Source organism: Oncorhynchus nerka, linkage group LG4 (assembly GCF_034236695.1).
Source record: "Oncorhynchus nerka isolate Pitt River linkage group LG4, Oner_Uvic_2.0, whole genome shotgun sequence".
Classification (NCBI taxonomy): domain Eukaryota; kingdom Metazoa; phylum Chordata; class Actinopteri; order Salmoniformes; family Salmonidae; genus Oncorhynchus; species Oncorhynchus nerka.
The window spans coordinates 63,793,799-63,807,544 of record NC_088399.1 but is presented as its reverse complement, the minus strand read 5'-3'; the positions used below and the strand labels follow the sequence as shown (position 1 = coordinate 63,807,544).

Sequence of the window (13,746 nt, the reverse complement as noted above, 5' to 3'; positions counted from 1 at the left end):
GTGGTTCTTCAAGAAAGATAGTGAAACATGCAAAACAGGAAAAGGGAGAGGGAGGACCCACAGAACAGGTTTTTCCTTTGATGAAGATGGAGCCCTGCAGAACCTCAATCTGCATCCTGGGGACTCTGGAGAGAACCTGTGTAATGGGGAAACGGCAGCTAAAGTAACAGTGTTGACAGGTAAGAGCTATCCAAATAGCATTTGATCTATTTCATTGTCCGTGTTTTATTTTAACAGTGACATTTTCATTTAATTAAAAGATCAGGCTCAACAATCAACTTCATCACTTCCTAGTAAAAAGCAGTGAGAGAAAGCGTTGGGGGAACCACACTTTAGAGAAACCTCTAATCCCATTCCCCTTTCATTTAAAATGCCATGCTTATGCCTGACTTGATTATTCATTTATTTTTGCAAACCCAGATCACTTCAACATCCAGAGTACCACTGCTGTTATGAAAACAGGTAACACACAGCAACACTATGCAATTCTTATCACAAGTATGAAAGTAACACTGTGAAAGTAAATTCCATGACCTATATTCTTCACCATATATTTTCAGATGTTGTTGGGAGAGATAAGGACCTACAAATGGTAGGTTGTCCACAGACATTCAGACACAAATTAGACTGAATGAAAAGTATATCAAATCTCTGTTTTTGCTCTTTGTGGTGAAACTAAAATGGCAGTGTGTGTTGGTCAAAACTGAGGGTCTTGATAAACAAGAACATAAGTGCCACCCAGCTTTATGTTTGTCGTTAGCAACCCTCCGTGCTGTGCTCACTACAGAGAGCAAGAAGTTTCGACCTGCTATCTTTAATACAGGTGACATTTTCACATATTGAACTGTGCTTTTGTCTTTCAGTTGTGGTGATGAAAGCTGTCGTTGGACTATGCATCGTGTTGCTTTTGGCTGGAATGCTGGGCCTTTTGCTGATAGACTGAACAAACATGTGATACGATCACCTTATTTCCTATAGTGAGAGGACACAAGCAGGAAGGAGCTCCAGACTAGGTGCTTGTCAAATCTAGGTAAAGAACACTGTCTAATTGTTTGCTACCAGAAAAGTCCCAAAAGTAGAGTTTGTGTGAAAACAAGTGATTGTTTCATATTTTGTCTTATAGGGTCTGAGATCACACAGGGTGATGGGGAAGAAGTGAGTGCAAATGAATACATCTCATTGTAAACTGAAAGCATTGCTGAAATGAATGTTTGTGTCTCAGGGCCTTTCTCATGTGGAAGACACTGAGGTTCAGTTTGCATCTCTTGGTCGGCAGAACTGGAGGGAAAGATCGAGGGTACAGGGAGACCTGCATCACGTCATCTATTCCGCTGTGGTCACTGCTAGACCAGCATTCCAGGGTTTGAAGAGAATAACACATTGATTTGACGGTTTGACTCCTTAACAGACAGTTCGTATTTTATTTAGTTTTATTACAGTACAACTACATTTTACAAAAGTTGCTCTTTAATAATATAGTACATTTATTTGCGCCTTTCAAGGTACCCAAGATATGATTATTTTATCCAACTAATTCTATATCCTGTTGCCTTAAAATGTTTTTATTGAGATTCTTTGGAGAACATTAACAATAATTATAACATTAGCCTTTTCAACATTTACAGAGACACACATACATGCATGAATCAAAATACAATCTTATTTCCATCAAGAATGGATATTCCAAGAACCATGTCAGAAGTACATGTGATGTATCATGTGCCTGTGTGAACACATTGGGCCACTGTTGCATAGGTGACATCCCCCTGGCCCAATCCTGGCACTCGCTGATCAGCGGGGCGGGCATTACCAATGTGCTTCAGACTGGCATATTGCAGACCCACTTCCTGTGAAAAACATATTTATCATAATTAGAGATTAAATATTACCATCATGCCATCCAAACCTCTCGGCCGTACATTTACAGTTAGATAAGGTTTAGTCCTAACTTTTATGACTCAATCATTTACAGAAGTACTTTTACCTTGAGACTTGAATTCCTGTTCTCACAGGTGTTGCACAAACATGTTGTTTTACCTGAAAGAGGGAACAATTTAGTTTTGAAGGGGCAATCTGCAGTTCAAACAATAAGAAAAAGGTAACCCCACCACTGCTTTGGTAAATAGGTGAGCAATGGGTCTGGAGAGATGGAACCACTCTCAAATTCATAGGCAGAGCTACGGATGCAAGGACTGACCATCCATGAGATCAAATTATATTTTCATCATGTTTTGAGGATATACCGTGTTTGTTACAATTACAGTGTTTATAAGCATTGGAGTAAAACAATCTTATATTTGGGGTTTTGATGGGGTGGGACAGTTGAACTAAGCACATGAGGCATTTATAAGTGATATTCTTCAATAATCAATGGTGACATATTATTACTTTTAACGGAAAAAAATGCATGAATCAACTGCAGATTTGCAATAGACTAACTCTGGTTTTGGAGCATAATGTCTCTTTAAGTAAACTTGTCAAACTTCAGATACGCTCAAAGTATTAACTGTTTGATTGTGTTTACATTTACCATTCAACCATAACAAGAATGGGGATTACCAAGATTTGTACATTATCTTTCTATGTTTACAATACACTGTCTTTACTTGCCTTTCTTGTCACTGCAGCAGGAAGTGAATGCAAAGTTAAAATTACACTCCACAGCACAGTCTATGTATAGAAAGTACAAGAGCAGAGACCGTTGTGCTGATCACACATGGGAAGGATTTTTTCATTCAGATTTACGAGTTTTTCTGCCTTCTTGCTCTCACTATGCCAAACGTAAATCTCATCTTGGAGGCTCTGTCTACTGTCTCGGGTTGCAAGGTGGAATCAGCCACCATGGGAACACTTTCACTAACCCCACAGGACTTTGTCAATATGGTCGCACTAAAGGAGTTCAACTCACAAGAGGGCTTTCTAGAGCGGGAATACCCAAGTTTGGGGACATTTTCTTTACCACGTGCCTTAGATTTACCAGATGCTTTTCCATTCCACAAACCACTGTTTCTGTGAACACGAATGAGTTCCTTGATTCTCGGTATGACCACGACCTTACAAATGTTAAGGATGGGGAAACAATGTTTACTCGGGGGAAAGGAGCTGTACGTCAGACACTGTGGCTGGAACCGCATTGCCCTGAAGGTTTTTAACAAATACAGGGATGGAGATGGATGGTTGGGGACCGGAGATGAGGCTTGGCCAGTGTCCTTCTACAGACCTGCTATGGACGGATCCCAGGGCATCATCAGGAATGATGGAGCTGGTGCTACTTTAGGAAGAGGAGTCTACTCAACACCGGACATTAACATAGCTGAGTAGTTCTCCAAGAGATTCATGTCCAAAGTAGATAACAAAACCTACAAGGTGGTGCTACAGAATAGGATCAACCCCCAGAAACGGAGAGAGAGTTACTGGCTGGTATATGTGCCTGAGGAATCATCTCCGGTTCAAGAGAGCTATTGTGGAAAGGAAGTGTTGTAATGCATTAAGACAATGTTTGAAAGATAAGTAAATAGGTTGATCAGAAAATGAAGAGATGTATCATCAGATCAGTTAACCCACTGTTCCCAGGCCGTCATTGAAAATAAGAATTTGTTCTTAACTGACTTGCCTAGTTAAATAAAGGTAAAATATATATATTTTTTTTAAACATGTATGTTTTGTTCGATCAAGTTCATATTTATATCCAAAAACCTCAGTTTAAATTTGGCTTTGCCTCCAAAACATCCCGTGAATTTGCACAGAGCCACATCAATTTACAGAAATACTCATAATAAACTTTGATAAATTATACAATTATTATGCACAGAATTATAGACATACTTCTCCTTAATGCAACCGCTTTGTCAGATTTCAAAAAAGCTTTACGGAGAAAGCAAACCATGCAATAATCTGAGTACGGCGCTCAGAGACCAAAATAAGCAAAACAGATATCCGCCATGTTGTGTAGTCAACAGAAGTCAGAATAGCATTATACATATTCACTTACCTTTGATGATCTTCATCAGAATGCACCAAAGAAATCCCAGTTCCACAATAAATGTTTGTTCAGTTTGATAAAGTACATCATTTATGTCCATATACCTCCTTGTTGTTCGCCGCCTTGAGTTCACAAATCCAAATTCATGATGCGCGATCACTAGGTCCAGACGACGAGTCAAAAAGTTCCGTTACAGTCTGCAGAAACATGTCAAACGATGTATAGAATCAATCTTTAGGATGTTTTTAACATAAATCTTCAATAATGTTTCAACCGGAGAATTCCTTTGTCTGTAGAAATGCAATGGAACGCAAGCTAACTCTCACGTGAACGTGCTCTGACAGACCACTGACTCAAAGAGCCCTCATTCCCCCATCCTTCACAGTAGAAGCATCAAACAAGGTTCTAAAGACTGTTGACATCTAGTGGTAGCCTTAGGAAGTGCAATATGACCAATATCCCACTGTATCTTTGATAGGCAATGAGTTGAAAACCTACAAATCTCAGATTTCCCACTTCCTGGTTGGATTTTTTCTCAGGTTTTCGCCTGCCATATGAGTTATGTTATACTCACAGACATCATTCAAACAGTTTTATAAACTTCAGAGTGTTTTCTACCCAAATCTACTAATAATATGCATATATTAGCAACTGGGACTGAGTAGCAGGCAGTTTACTCTGGGCACGCTTTTCATCCAAATGTGAAAATGCCGCCCCCTATGCCAAACAGGTTATTTTGGTAAAAGTGTGCTTTTTAAGTACATATAACTTCACTATTGAAAAGCTGTAGTCACAGCATCTATACAGCACCAATATTGGACAATTCTACCTAGTTGTATTCTTGTGGTATTCCTTTTCCATTTGTTTACTTATATGAACAATTAGCCTCATGATAATTTGTTAGTGTCTTTATTAGTAGTCCACACTGAACAAAAATATAAACGCAACATGCAACAATATCAAAGTAGACCCCCACTAGGCACAATTGCCTTCGCATAGAGTTGATCAGGCTATTGATTGTGGCCTTCGGAATGTTGTCGCACTCCTCTTAAATGGCTGGGCGAAGGTTGGAAATTGGCGGGTACTGGAACACACTGTCATACACACCGATCCAGAGCATACCAAACAAGCTCAATGGGTGACAGGTCTGGTGAGTATGCATGTCATGGAAGAACTGGGACATTTTCAGCTTCCAAGAATTGTGTAGAGATCTTTGCGACATGGGGCAGTGCACTAGCATGCTGAAATATGAGGTGATGGTGGAGGATGAATGGCATGACTATGGGCCTCAGGATCTCATCACGGCATCCCTGTGGATTCAAATTGCCATCGATAAAATGCAATTGTGTTCATTGTCCGTAGCTTATGCCTGATCAAACCGGGGTTCATCCTTGAAGATCACACTTCTCCAGTGTGCTAGTGGACATTGAAAGTGAGCATATGTACACTGACGTTGGTTACCTGCAGTCAGGTCAAGACTCTGGTGAGGACGGAGATGAACTTCCCTGAGACGGTTTCTGACAGTTGTGCAGAAAATCTTCAGTTGTGCAAACCACAGTTTCATCAGTTGTCCGGTGGCTGGTCTCAGACGATCCTGCAGGTGAAGAAGCCGGATGTGGACACCCTGGTCTGGCGTAGTTACAAGCGATCTGCGGTTGTGAGGCCAGTTGGACATACTGCTACATTCTCTAAAACGTTGTTAGAGGCGGCTTATGGTAGAGAAATGAACATTAAATTATCTGGCAAGAGCTCTGGTGGACATTCCTTCAGTCAGCATGCCAATTGCACGCTTCTTCAAAACTTGAGACATCTCTGGCATTGTGTTGTGACAAAACTGCAAATATTACAGTGGCCTTTTATGGTCCCCAGCACAAGCTGCACCTGTGTAATGATCATGCTGTTTAATAAGCTCCTGGATATGCCACACCTGACAGGTGGATGGACTATATTGGCGAAGGAGAAATGGTCACAAAATCTTAACCAATTTGTGCACAAAATTTGAGAGAAATAAGATTTTTGTGCATTTGGAAAATTTCTGGGATCTTTTATTTCTTTTAGTTGTGTCAAAATGACTGGATGTCCTTTGAGAGGTGTCCAATGCTTGATACACACGGCAAACTCTTGTATGTGGAAAAACCCAGCAGCGTTGCAGTTCTTAACACAAACTGGTGTGCCTGGCACGTACTACCATACCACGTTCAAAGGCACTTAAATCGTTTTGCCATGCCCATTCACTCTCTGAATGACACATATACACAATCCATGTCTCAAGGCTTAAACATCTTTACTTAACCTGTCTCCTCTCCTTCATCAGCACTGATTGAAGTGTATTCAACAAGTGACATCAATAAGGGGTAGTTTTCATCTGGATTCACCTGATCAGTATGTCATGGAAGGAACAGGTGTTCATAATGTTTTGTACACTTGTGTGTATAGTCTGTAATGACCGGACAGTTTATTAGGTACACCACCCATTCACGAGAATGGATCGCTCCTACAGACAGTGGGTCATGTGGCCGTGGCTTGCTATATAAAGCAGGCATACAGGAATCGAGGCATTCAGTTACTGTTCATTTGAACGTTAGAATGGGTAAAACAAGTGACCTAAGCGACTTTGAGCGTGGTATGATTGTTGGTGCCAGGCACAACAGATCCAGTATCTTAGAAACGGCCGCCCTCCTGGGCATTTCACGCATGACAGAGTCTAGGGTTAAATGAGAAGGGTACAAGAAACAAAAACATCCAGTCAGCGGAAACAGCTCTTTGATGAGAGAGGTCGAAGGAGAATGGCAGACCCTAGACCCACTCTAGTTTGCATACTGCCCCATCAGATCCACAGAAAACTTGGCTGCAAGTGGAACTTTCAGCGGGACAATAACTCCAAGCACACATCAAAATCCTCAAAGAAGTGGTTAATTGACCACAAATCAACATTTTCGGACTTGAACCCCATTGAAAACCTGTGGTTTGAATTGAGCGCAGACGAAGGATATCAAGGATCTGGAAAGATTCTGTATGGAGGAATGGTCTAAGATTCCTCCCGATGTGTTCTCCAATCTGATAAATATTTGAGAAAAAGGCTCTGTGTCGTTATGCTCGCAAGGGTAGGGTGATGGAGTGTTGTAAACAGGGGTGCCGATAATTTTGACTCCTATCTTTTAAAGAATTTTGGTATTACTTGCTAAAGAAAATCTCTTTCTCTAAAATAATATACAGTGGCAAGAAAAAGTATGTGAACCCTTTGAAAATACCTGGATTTCTGCATAAATTGGTCATAAAATTGAACCTGATCTTCATCTAGGTCACAACAATAAACAGACTGCTTAAACTAATAACAAACAATTATACATTTTCATGTCTTTATTGGACACACCGTGTAAACATTCACAGTGCAGGTTGGGAAAAGTATTTGAACCCTTGGATTTAATAACTGGTTGACCCTCCTTTGGCATATGCTTCTGTTTGATGCACTGATGAGAAATAAGTGCAAACTTTCCTCTATAAATATAGGGCGGCAAGCCAAGGAATTGCAGAAAGCTCACCTGACCGGATACAGAGTCCAAAGAGACAGAGGGCGCCGAACAAGACTGATACTGGGGCAACACAGGCCAGGAGAGTCCAACACGACACCAATTCCCTCTCTGCCACCTCTGCGTCTGGAACACAAACCACACAGCGGTTACCACACACCAGCCCAGGGATAGGGTTGCTGTGGGAGGAGAGCTGAGCAGAAACAGAAACCTCAAACAAATCAAATCCAAATCAAACCAAATCTTATTGGTCACATAAACATGGTTAGCAGATGTTATTGCGAGTGTAGCGAAATGCTTATGCTTCTATATCCGACAGTACAGCAGTAATATCAACAATTCCACAACAAAACCTAATACACACAATCTAGTAAAGGAATGGAATAAGAATATATAAATATAAAAATATATGGATGAGCAGTGACAGAGCGGCTAAGATGTGTTAGATAGACGAGATAGTGTAGGATACAGTATACAGTCTATACATACAGTATGAGATGAGTAATGCCAGATATGTAAACATTCTTAAAGTGGCGTTATTAAAGTGACTAGTGTTCCATGTATTAAAGTGTCCAATGATGTCAAGTCTGTAAGTAGGCATCCGCCTCTCTGTGCTAGTGGTGGCTGTTTAATAATCTGATGGCCTTGAGATAGAATCTGTTTTTCAATCTCTCGGTCCCAGCTTTGATGCACCTGTACTGACCTCGCCTTCTGGATAGAAGCAGGGTGAACAGGCAGTGGCTCGGGTGGTTATTGTCCTTGATGATCTTTTTTGCCTTCCTGTGACATCGGGTGTTGTAGGTGTCCTGGAGGGCAGGTAGTTTGCCCCGGTGATATGTTGTGCAGACCGCACCACCCTCTGGAGAGCCCTGTGGTTGTGGGTGGTGCAGTTGCCGTACCAGGCGGTGATACAGCCCGACAAGATGCTCTCAATTGTGCACCTGTAAACGTTTGTGAGGGTTTTCAATGACAAGCCACATTTATTCAGCCTCCTGAGGTTGAAGAGGCGGTGTTGCGCCTTCTTCAACACACTGTCTGTGTGGGTGGACCATTTCAGATTGTCGGTGATATGTACACCGAGGAACATAAAACTTTTCACCTTCTCCACTGCTGTCCTGTCGATGTGGATAGTGGGGTGCTCCCTTTGCTGTTTCCTGAAGTCCATGAGCATCTCTTTTGTCTTGCTGACATTGAGTGAGAGGTTATTTTCCTGACACCACATTCCGAGAGCCTTCCCCTCCTCCCTGTAGGCTGTCTCGCCGTTGTTGGTAATCAAGTTGTGTCATCTGCAAACTTGATGATTGAGTTGGAGGCGTGCATAGCCACACAGTTGTGGGTGAACAGGGAGTACAGGAGGGGGCTGAGAACGCACCCTTGTGGGGCCCTAGTGTTGAGGATCAGCGGAGTGGAGATGTTGTTTCCTACCTTCATCACCTGGGGGTGGCCCGTCAGGAAGTCCAGAACCCAATTGCACAGGGCGGGGTCGAGACCCAGGGTCTCAAGCTTAATGATGAGTTTGGAGGTTACTATGGTGTTGAATGCTGAGCTGGAGTCAATGAACAGCATTCTTACATAGGTATTCCTCTTGTCCAGACGGGATAGGGCAGTGTGCAGTGTGATGGCGATTGCATTGTCTGTGGACCTATTGCGGCGGTAGGCAAATGGGAGTGGGTCTAGGGTGTCAGGTAGGGTGGAGGTGATATTGTCCTTGACTAGTTTCTCAAAGCACTTCATGATGACAAAAGTGAATGCTACGGGGCAATAGTCATTTAGTTCAGTTACCTTTGCTTTCTTGGGAACAGGAACAATGGTGGCCATCTTGAAGCATGTGGGGATTGCGAGGGTTAACACGTTTAAATGTTTTACTCACGATGGCCACGGAGGAGAGCCCACAGTCTTTGGTAGTGGGCCGCGTCGGTGGCACTGTATTGTCCTCAAAGTGGGCAAAGAAGGTGTTTAGTTTGTCTGGAAGCAGGATATCAATGTCTGCGACGGGGCTAGTGTTCTGTTTGTAATCCATGATTGTCTGTAGACCCTGCCACATATGTCTCATGTTTGAGCCGTTGAATTGCGACTCCACTTTGTCTCTATACTGACACTTTGCTTATTTGATTGCCTTATGGAGGGAATAACTACACTGTTTGTATTCAGCCATATTCCCAGTCGCCTTGCCATGATTAAATGCGGTGGAACGTGCTTTCAGTTTAGCGCGAATGCTGCCATTCATCCACGGTTTCTGGTTAGGGAAGGTCTTATTTGTCACAGTGGGTACAATATCTCCTACACACTTCCTAATAAACTCGCTCACAGAGTCAGCGTATGCATCCATGTTATTCTCTGAGGCTCCCCTGAACATATCCCAGTCCATATCCCAGTGATTGAAACAATCTCGAAGCGTGGAATCCGATTGATCAGACCAGCGTTGGATAGACCTAAGTACGGGCGCTTCCTAATTTAGTTTCTGCCTATAGGAAGGGAGCAACAAGATTGAGTCATGGTCAGATTTGCCAAAAGGAGGGTGGGGGAGGACCTTGTATGCATCGCGGAAGTTAGAGTTACAATGGTCGAGCGTGTTACTTGCTCGTGAACTGCATTCGATATGCTGATAGAATTTAGGTAGCCTTGTTCTCAATTTAGCTTTGTTAAAACTCCCAGCTACAATAAATGCAGCCTCAGGATATATGGTTTCCAGTTTGCATAAAGTCCAGTGAAGTTCCTTGAGGGTCGTCTTTGTATCGGCTTGAGGGGGGATATACACGGCTGTGACAATAACCGAGGAGAGTTCTCTTGGGAGATAATAAGGTCTGCATTTGATTGTGAGGAATTCTAGGTCAGGTGAACAAAAGGACTTGAGTTCCTGTATGTTGTTTACGATTACACTACGGGTCGTTAATCATGAAACATACACCCCCGCCCTTCTTCTTACCGGAGAGATGTTTATTCCTGTCGGCGCAAAGCACTGAAAATCCCGTTGGCTGTACCGACTCCGACAGCATATCCCAAGCTAGCCATGTTTCTGTGAAACAGAGTATGTTTACAATCCCAGAAATCTCTTCGGAAAGCAACTCTTGCCCTGATTTCGTCAACTTTGTTAACTAGGGACTGGACATTATTGAGTAATATACTCGGAAGCGGTGGGTGGTGTGCGCGCCTCCAAAGGCTAACTAGAAGACCGCTTCGGCACCCTCTTCTCCGGCAACGTTGTTTTGGGTCAGCCTCTGGAATCAGTTCAAATGCCCTGGGAGGTGCAGACAAAGGATCTGCTTTGGAAAAGTTGCATGCCTGGTAGTAGTGCTGGTTGTGCTGGTAAGTTGACGTCTCTCTGATATCCAATAGTTCTTCCAGGCTGTATGTAATAACACTTAAGGATTTCTGGGCTAACAATTTCTGGGGTAACGACCTCTTTAATTTTTCCACATTTTGTTACGTTACAGCCTTACTCTAAAATTGATTAAATTGTTTTTTCCCCCTGATCAATCTGACTTGCCTAGTTAAAAAAAGGTTACTTTTTTTGTTAATACATCTACACACTCTGTCAGAGTGACCATCGGGTTCTTGGTCACCTCCCTGACCAAGGCCTTTCTCCCCAAAGGTTAGATTGGCTGGGCAGTCAGCTCTAGGAAGAGTCTTGGTGGTTCCAAACTTCTTCCCTTTAAGAATGATGGAGGCTTGGGGACCTTCAATGCTGCAGAATTGTTTTGGTACCCTTCCCCAGATCTGTGCCTTGACAAAATCCTGTGGACAATTCCTTCGAACTCAGGGCTTGGTTTTTGCTCTGACATGCACTGTCAACTGTGTGACCTTATATAGACAGGTGTGTGCCTTTACAAATAAATTCTAATCAATTGAATTTACCACAGGTGGTTTTCGACTTGTCATTATGGGGTATTGTATGTAGCTTGATGAGGGAAAATGTATTTAATCCACTTTAGAATAAGGCTGTAACGTAACAAAATGTGGAAAAAGTGAAGCGGTCTGAATACTTTCAGAATGCACCGTATGTTACCCACAAGGTCAACTGTCTTTTTTTGGCCCTCCGTGTGGTCTCATGTTTAACCTCAAAGTATTTTTCTCTTGAAAAACTTACATGGAACACTGGACAGCATCGACTTTTAAAAATATTTTTGACCATATGGCCAACTCTACTTCTATAATGGTCACCTGCAAAGAGCACTTTCAGTATGATGAATAACATCCCAAACATTTTCCTGAAAAGTTATTGTAATATGGAATCACATATTCAGGTATCTGAATATATACTGAACACAAATATAAACGCAACATGCAACAATTTAAAAGATTTTACTGAGTTACAGTTCATATTAGGAAATCAGTAAATTTAAATAAATGTATTAGGCCCTAATCTATGGGAGGGCATAGGCCCAACCACTTTGGAGCCAGGCCTACCCACTGGGGAGCCAGGCCTAGTTAATCCGAATGAGTTTTTCACCACGAAAGGGCTTTATTACAGACAGAAATACTCCTCCGTTTCATCAGCTGTTCGGGTGGCTGGTCTCAGACGATCCAGCAGGTAAAGAAGCCGGATGTGGAGGTCCTGGGCTGGCGTGGTTACACGTGGTCTGAGGTTGTGAGGTGACGTTGGAGGTGGCTTATGATTAGAAATTAATATTACATTCTCTGGCAACAGCTCTGGTGGACATTCCTTCAGTCAGCATGCCAATTTCACGCTCCCTCAAAACTTGAGACATCCGTGGCGTTGTGTGGCAAAACTGCACATTTTAGAGTGGCCTTTTATTGTCCTCAGCACAAAGTGCACCTGTATAATGATCATGCTCTTAAATCAGCTTATTGATATGCCACACCTGTCGGGTGGATGGATTGTCTTGGCAAAGGAGAAATGCTCACTAACAGGGATGTAAACAAATTTCTGCACAAAATGGGAGAGAAATAAGCTTTTTCTGCGTATGGAAAATTTCTGGGATCTTTTATTTCAGCTCATGAAACCAACACTTTACATGTTGCACTTATATTTTTGTTCAGTATACAGTACATACATACATTTAAAAAAATATATATCTGAATACCCTGTGCACCTGGTTACATGACCTCTGTATAAGTAACGCAAGGTTTTGAGACTTCATTATAAAGGTATCTATTCAGTACACTAAAGACAAGCTAATGCATTTATTAGACTGGGCAAAATACATATTTGACTAATATAATGATGACCAACAACATACCTGTAAAAGTCAGGCGGATGCCTTTTCCAAATCGCACTGTCCCATTGTAGCGACCAGCACAGTAGTACAATCCCAAATCTGCTTCTGTCACCACAATGATCTCCAAACTGTTGCTTTCCTTTGTGTCAAAGTGATCTGTGTCTTCCTTAATAACTTCTGCAGTATTTAGAAAACGTGATCGCCTGGTAACAGTTATAAGGGTGACAAGTTCCTCTGAGCGCATTTGGAACCAGATTATTTCTTTGCTGTTTGTGAGGTTGCACGACAGGGAAGCATTTTGTCCAGCCTGAACCAAATGGACCACAGCTGATGCGGACAGAAAGTGTAGTCCAGAAACATCTAGAAAAGAACAGGAAATAGTTTATTAAACCCATTTGCAAACTATCTATCAGTGCCGGCTGGTGGGAGACGTGCTCATTGTAATGGCTGGATTGGAGTAAATGAAATGGTATCAAATTTATCAGACATATGGAAACCTCATTGACATGTTCTGTCAATTCCATTCCAGCCATTACAATGAGCCCGTCCTCGTGTAGCCCCGTCCACTAGCGTCCTCTGCTATCTATCTATCTATCTATCTATCTATCTATCTATCTATCTATCTATCTATCTATCTATCTATCTATCTATCTAGTATCAGTACCTACATGTCTGTCTTTCTATCAATCAATCAATCAGTCAGTCAGTCAGTCAGTCAGTCTCACCATCCATCTATCCATTCATCAATATACTTACAAAAGAAAATGAGCAGGTAGACACATTTCCCCATAATCGCATGATATTTCACCTGTGAAGATGGCATTCTATTCATTACTAGACAACCCTAATTAATGTACTATAGAGAAAGCCTATGGTACAGTATATGGTAATGGATTGAATGGGGAAATGCTTATGTACCCGAGAAAGACCACCACATTTGACACATTTGACATTGTTTGCGTCTGAGGCTGAGCTGCGGTTTTGGACAATGTAGCTTGCTAAGGCTTAGGTTGTGTTTCCTGCGAAGTTCCCCATACTTAAAATGGAAATACTC

At 42.1% G+C, this 13,746-nt stretch overlaps 1 protein-coding gene across 2 annotated transcripts; it reads right to left on the bottom strand.

Moving 5' to 3' along the window:
• Nucleotides 1-1,398: 1,398 nt before the first annotated feature.
• On the bottom strand, nucleotides 1,399-13,611 carry LOC115128403 (uncharacterized). Of its 2 annotated transcripts, XM_065017747.1 has the most exons (6): nucleotides 13,449-13,611; nucleotides 12,714-13,052; nucleotides 10,439-10,528; nucleotides 7,525-7,638; nucleotides 1,985-2,037; nucleotides 1,399-1,847 (listed from the first exon to the last, which is right to left on the bottom strand). In XM_065017747.1, exons 1-6 carry the CDS (start codon nucleotides 13,522-13,524, stop codon nucleotides 1,716-1,718), a joined length of 804 nt encoding a protein of 267 aa, XP_064873819.1. In that variant the 5' UTR covers nucleotides 13,525-13,611; the 3' UTR covers nucleotides 1,399-1,715. The 2 variants fall into 2 exon arrangements, with proteins under 2 accessions (XP_064873819.1, XP_029514092.1); XM_029658232.2 differs by lacking the exon at nucleotides 10,439-10,528 and having other exon boundaries at nucleotides 13,449-13,606.
• Nucleotides 13,612-13,746: the final 135 nt, after the last annotated feature.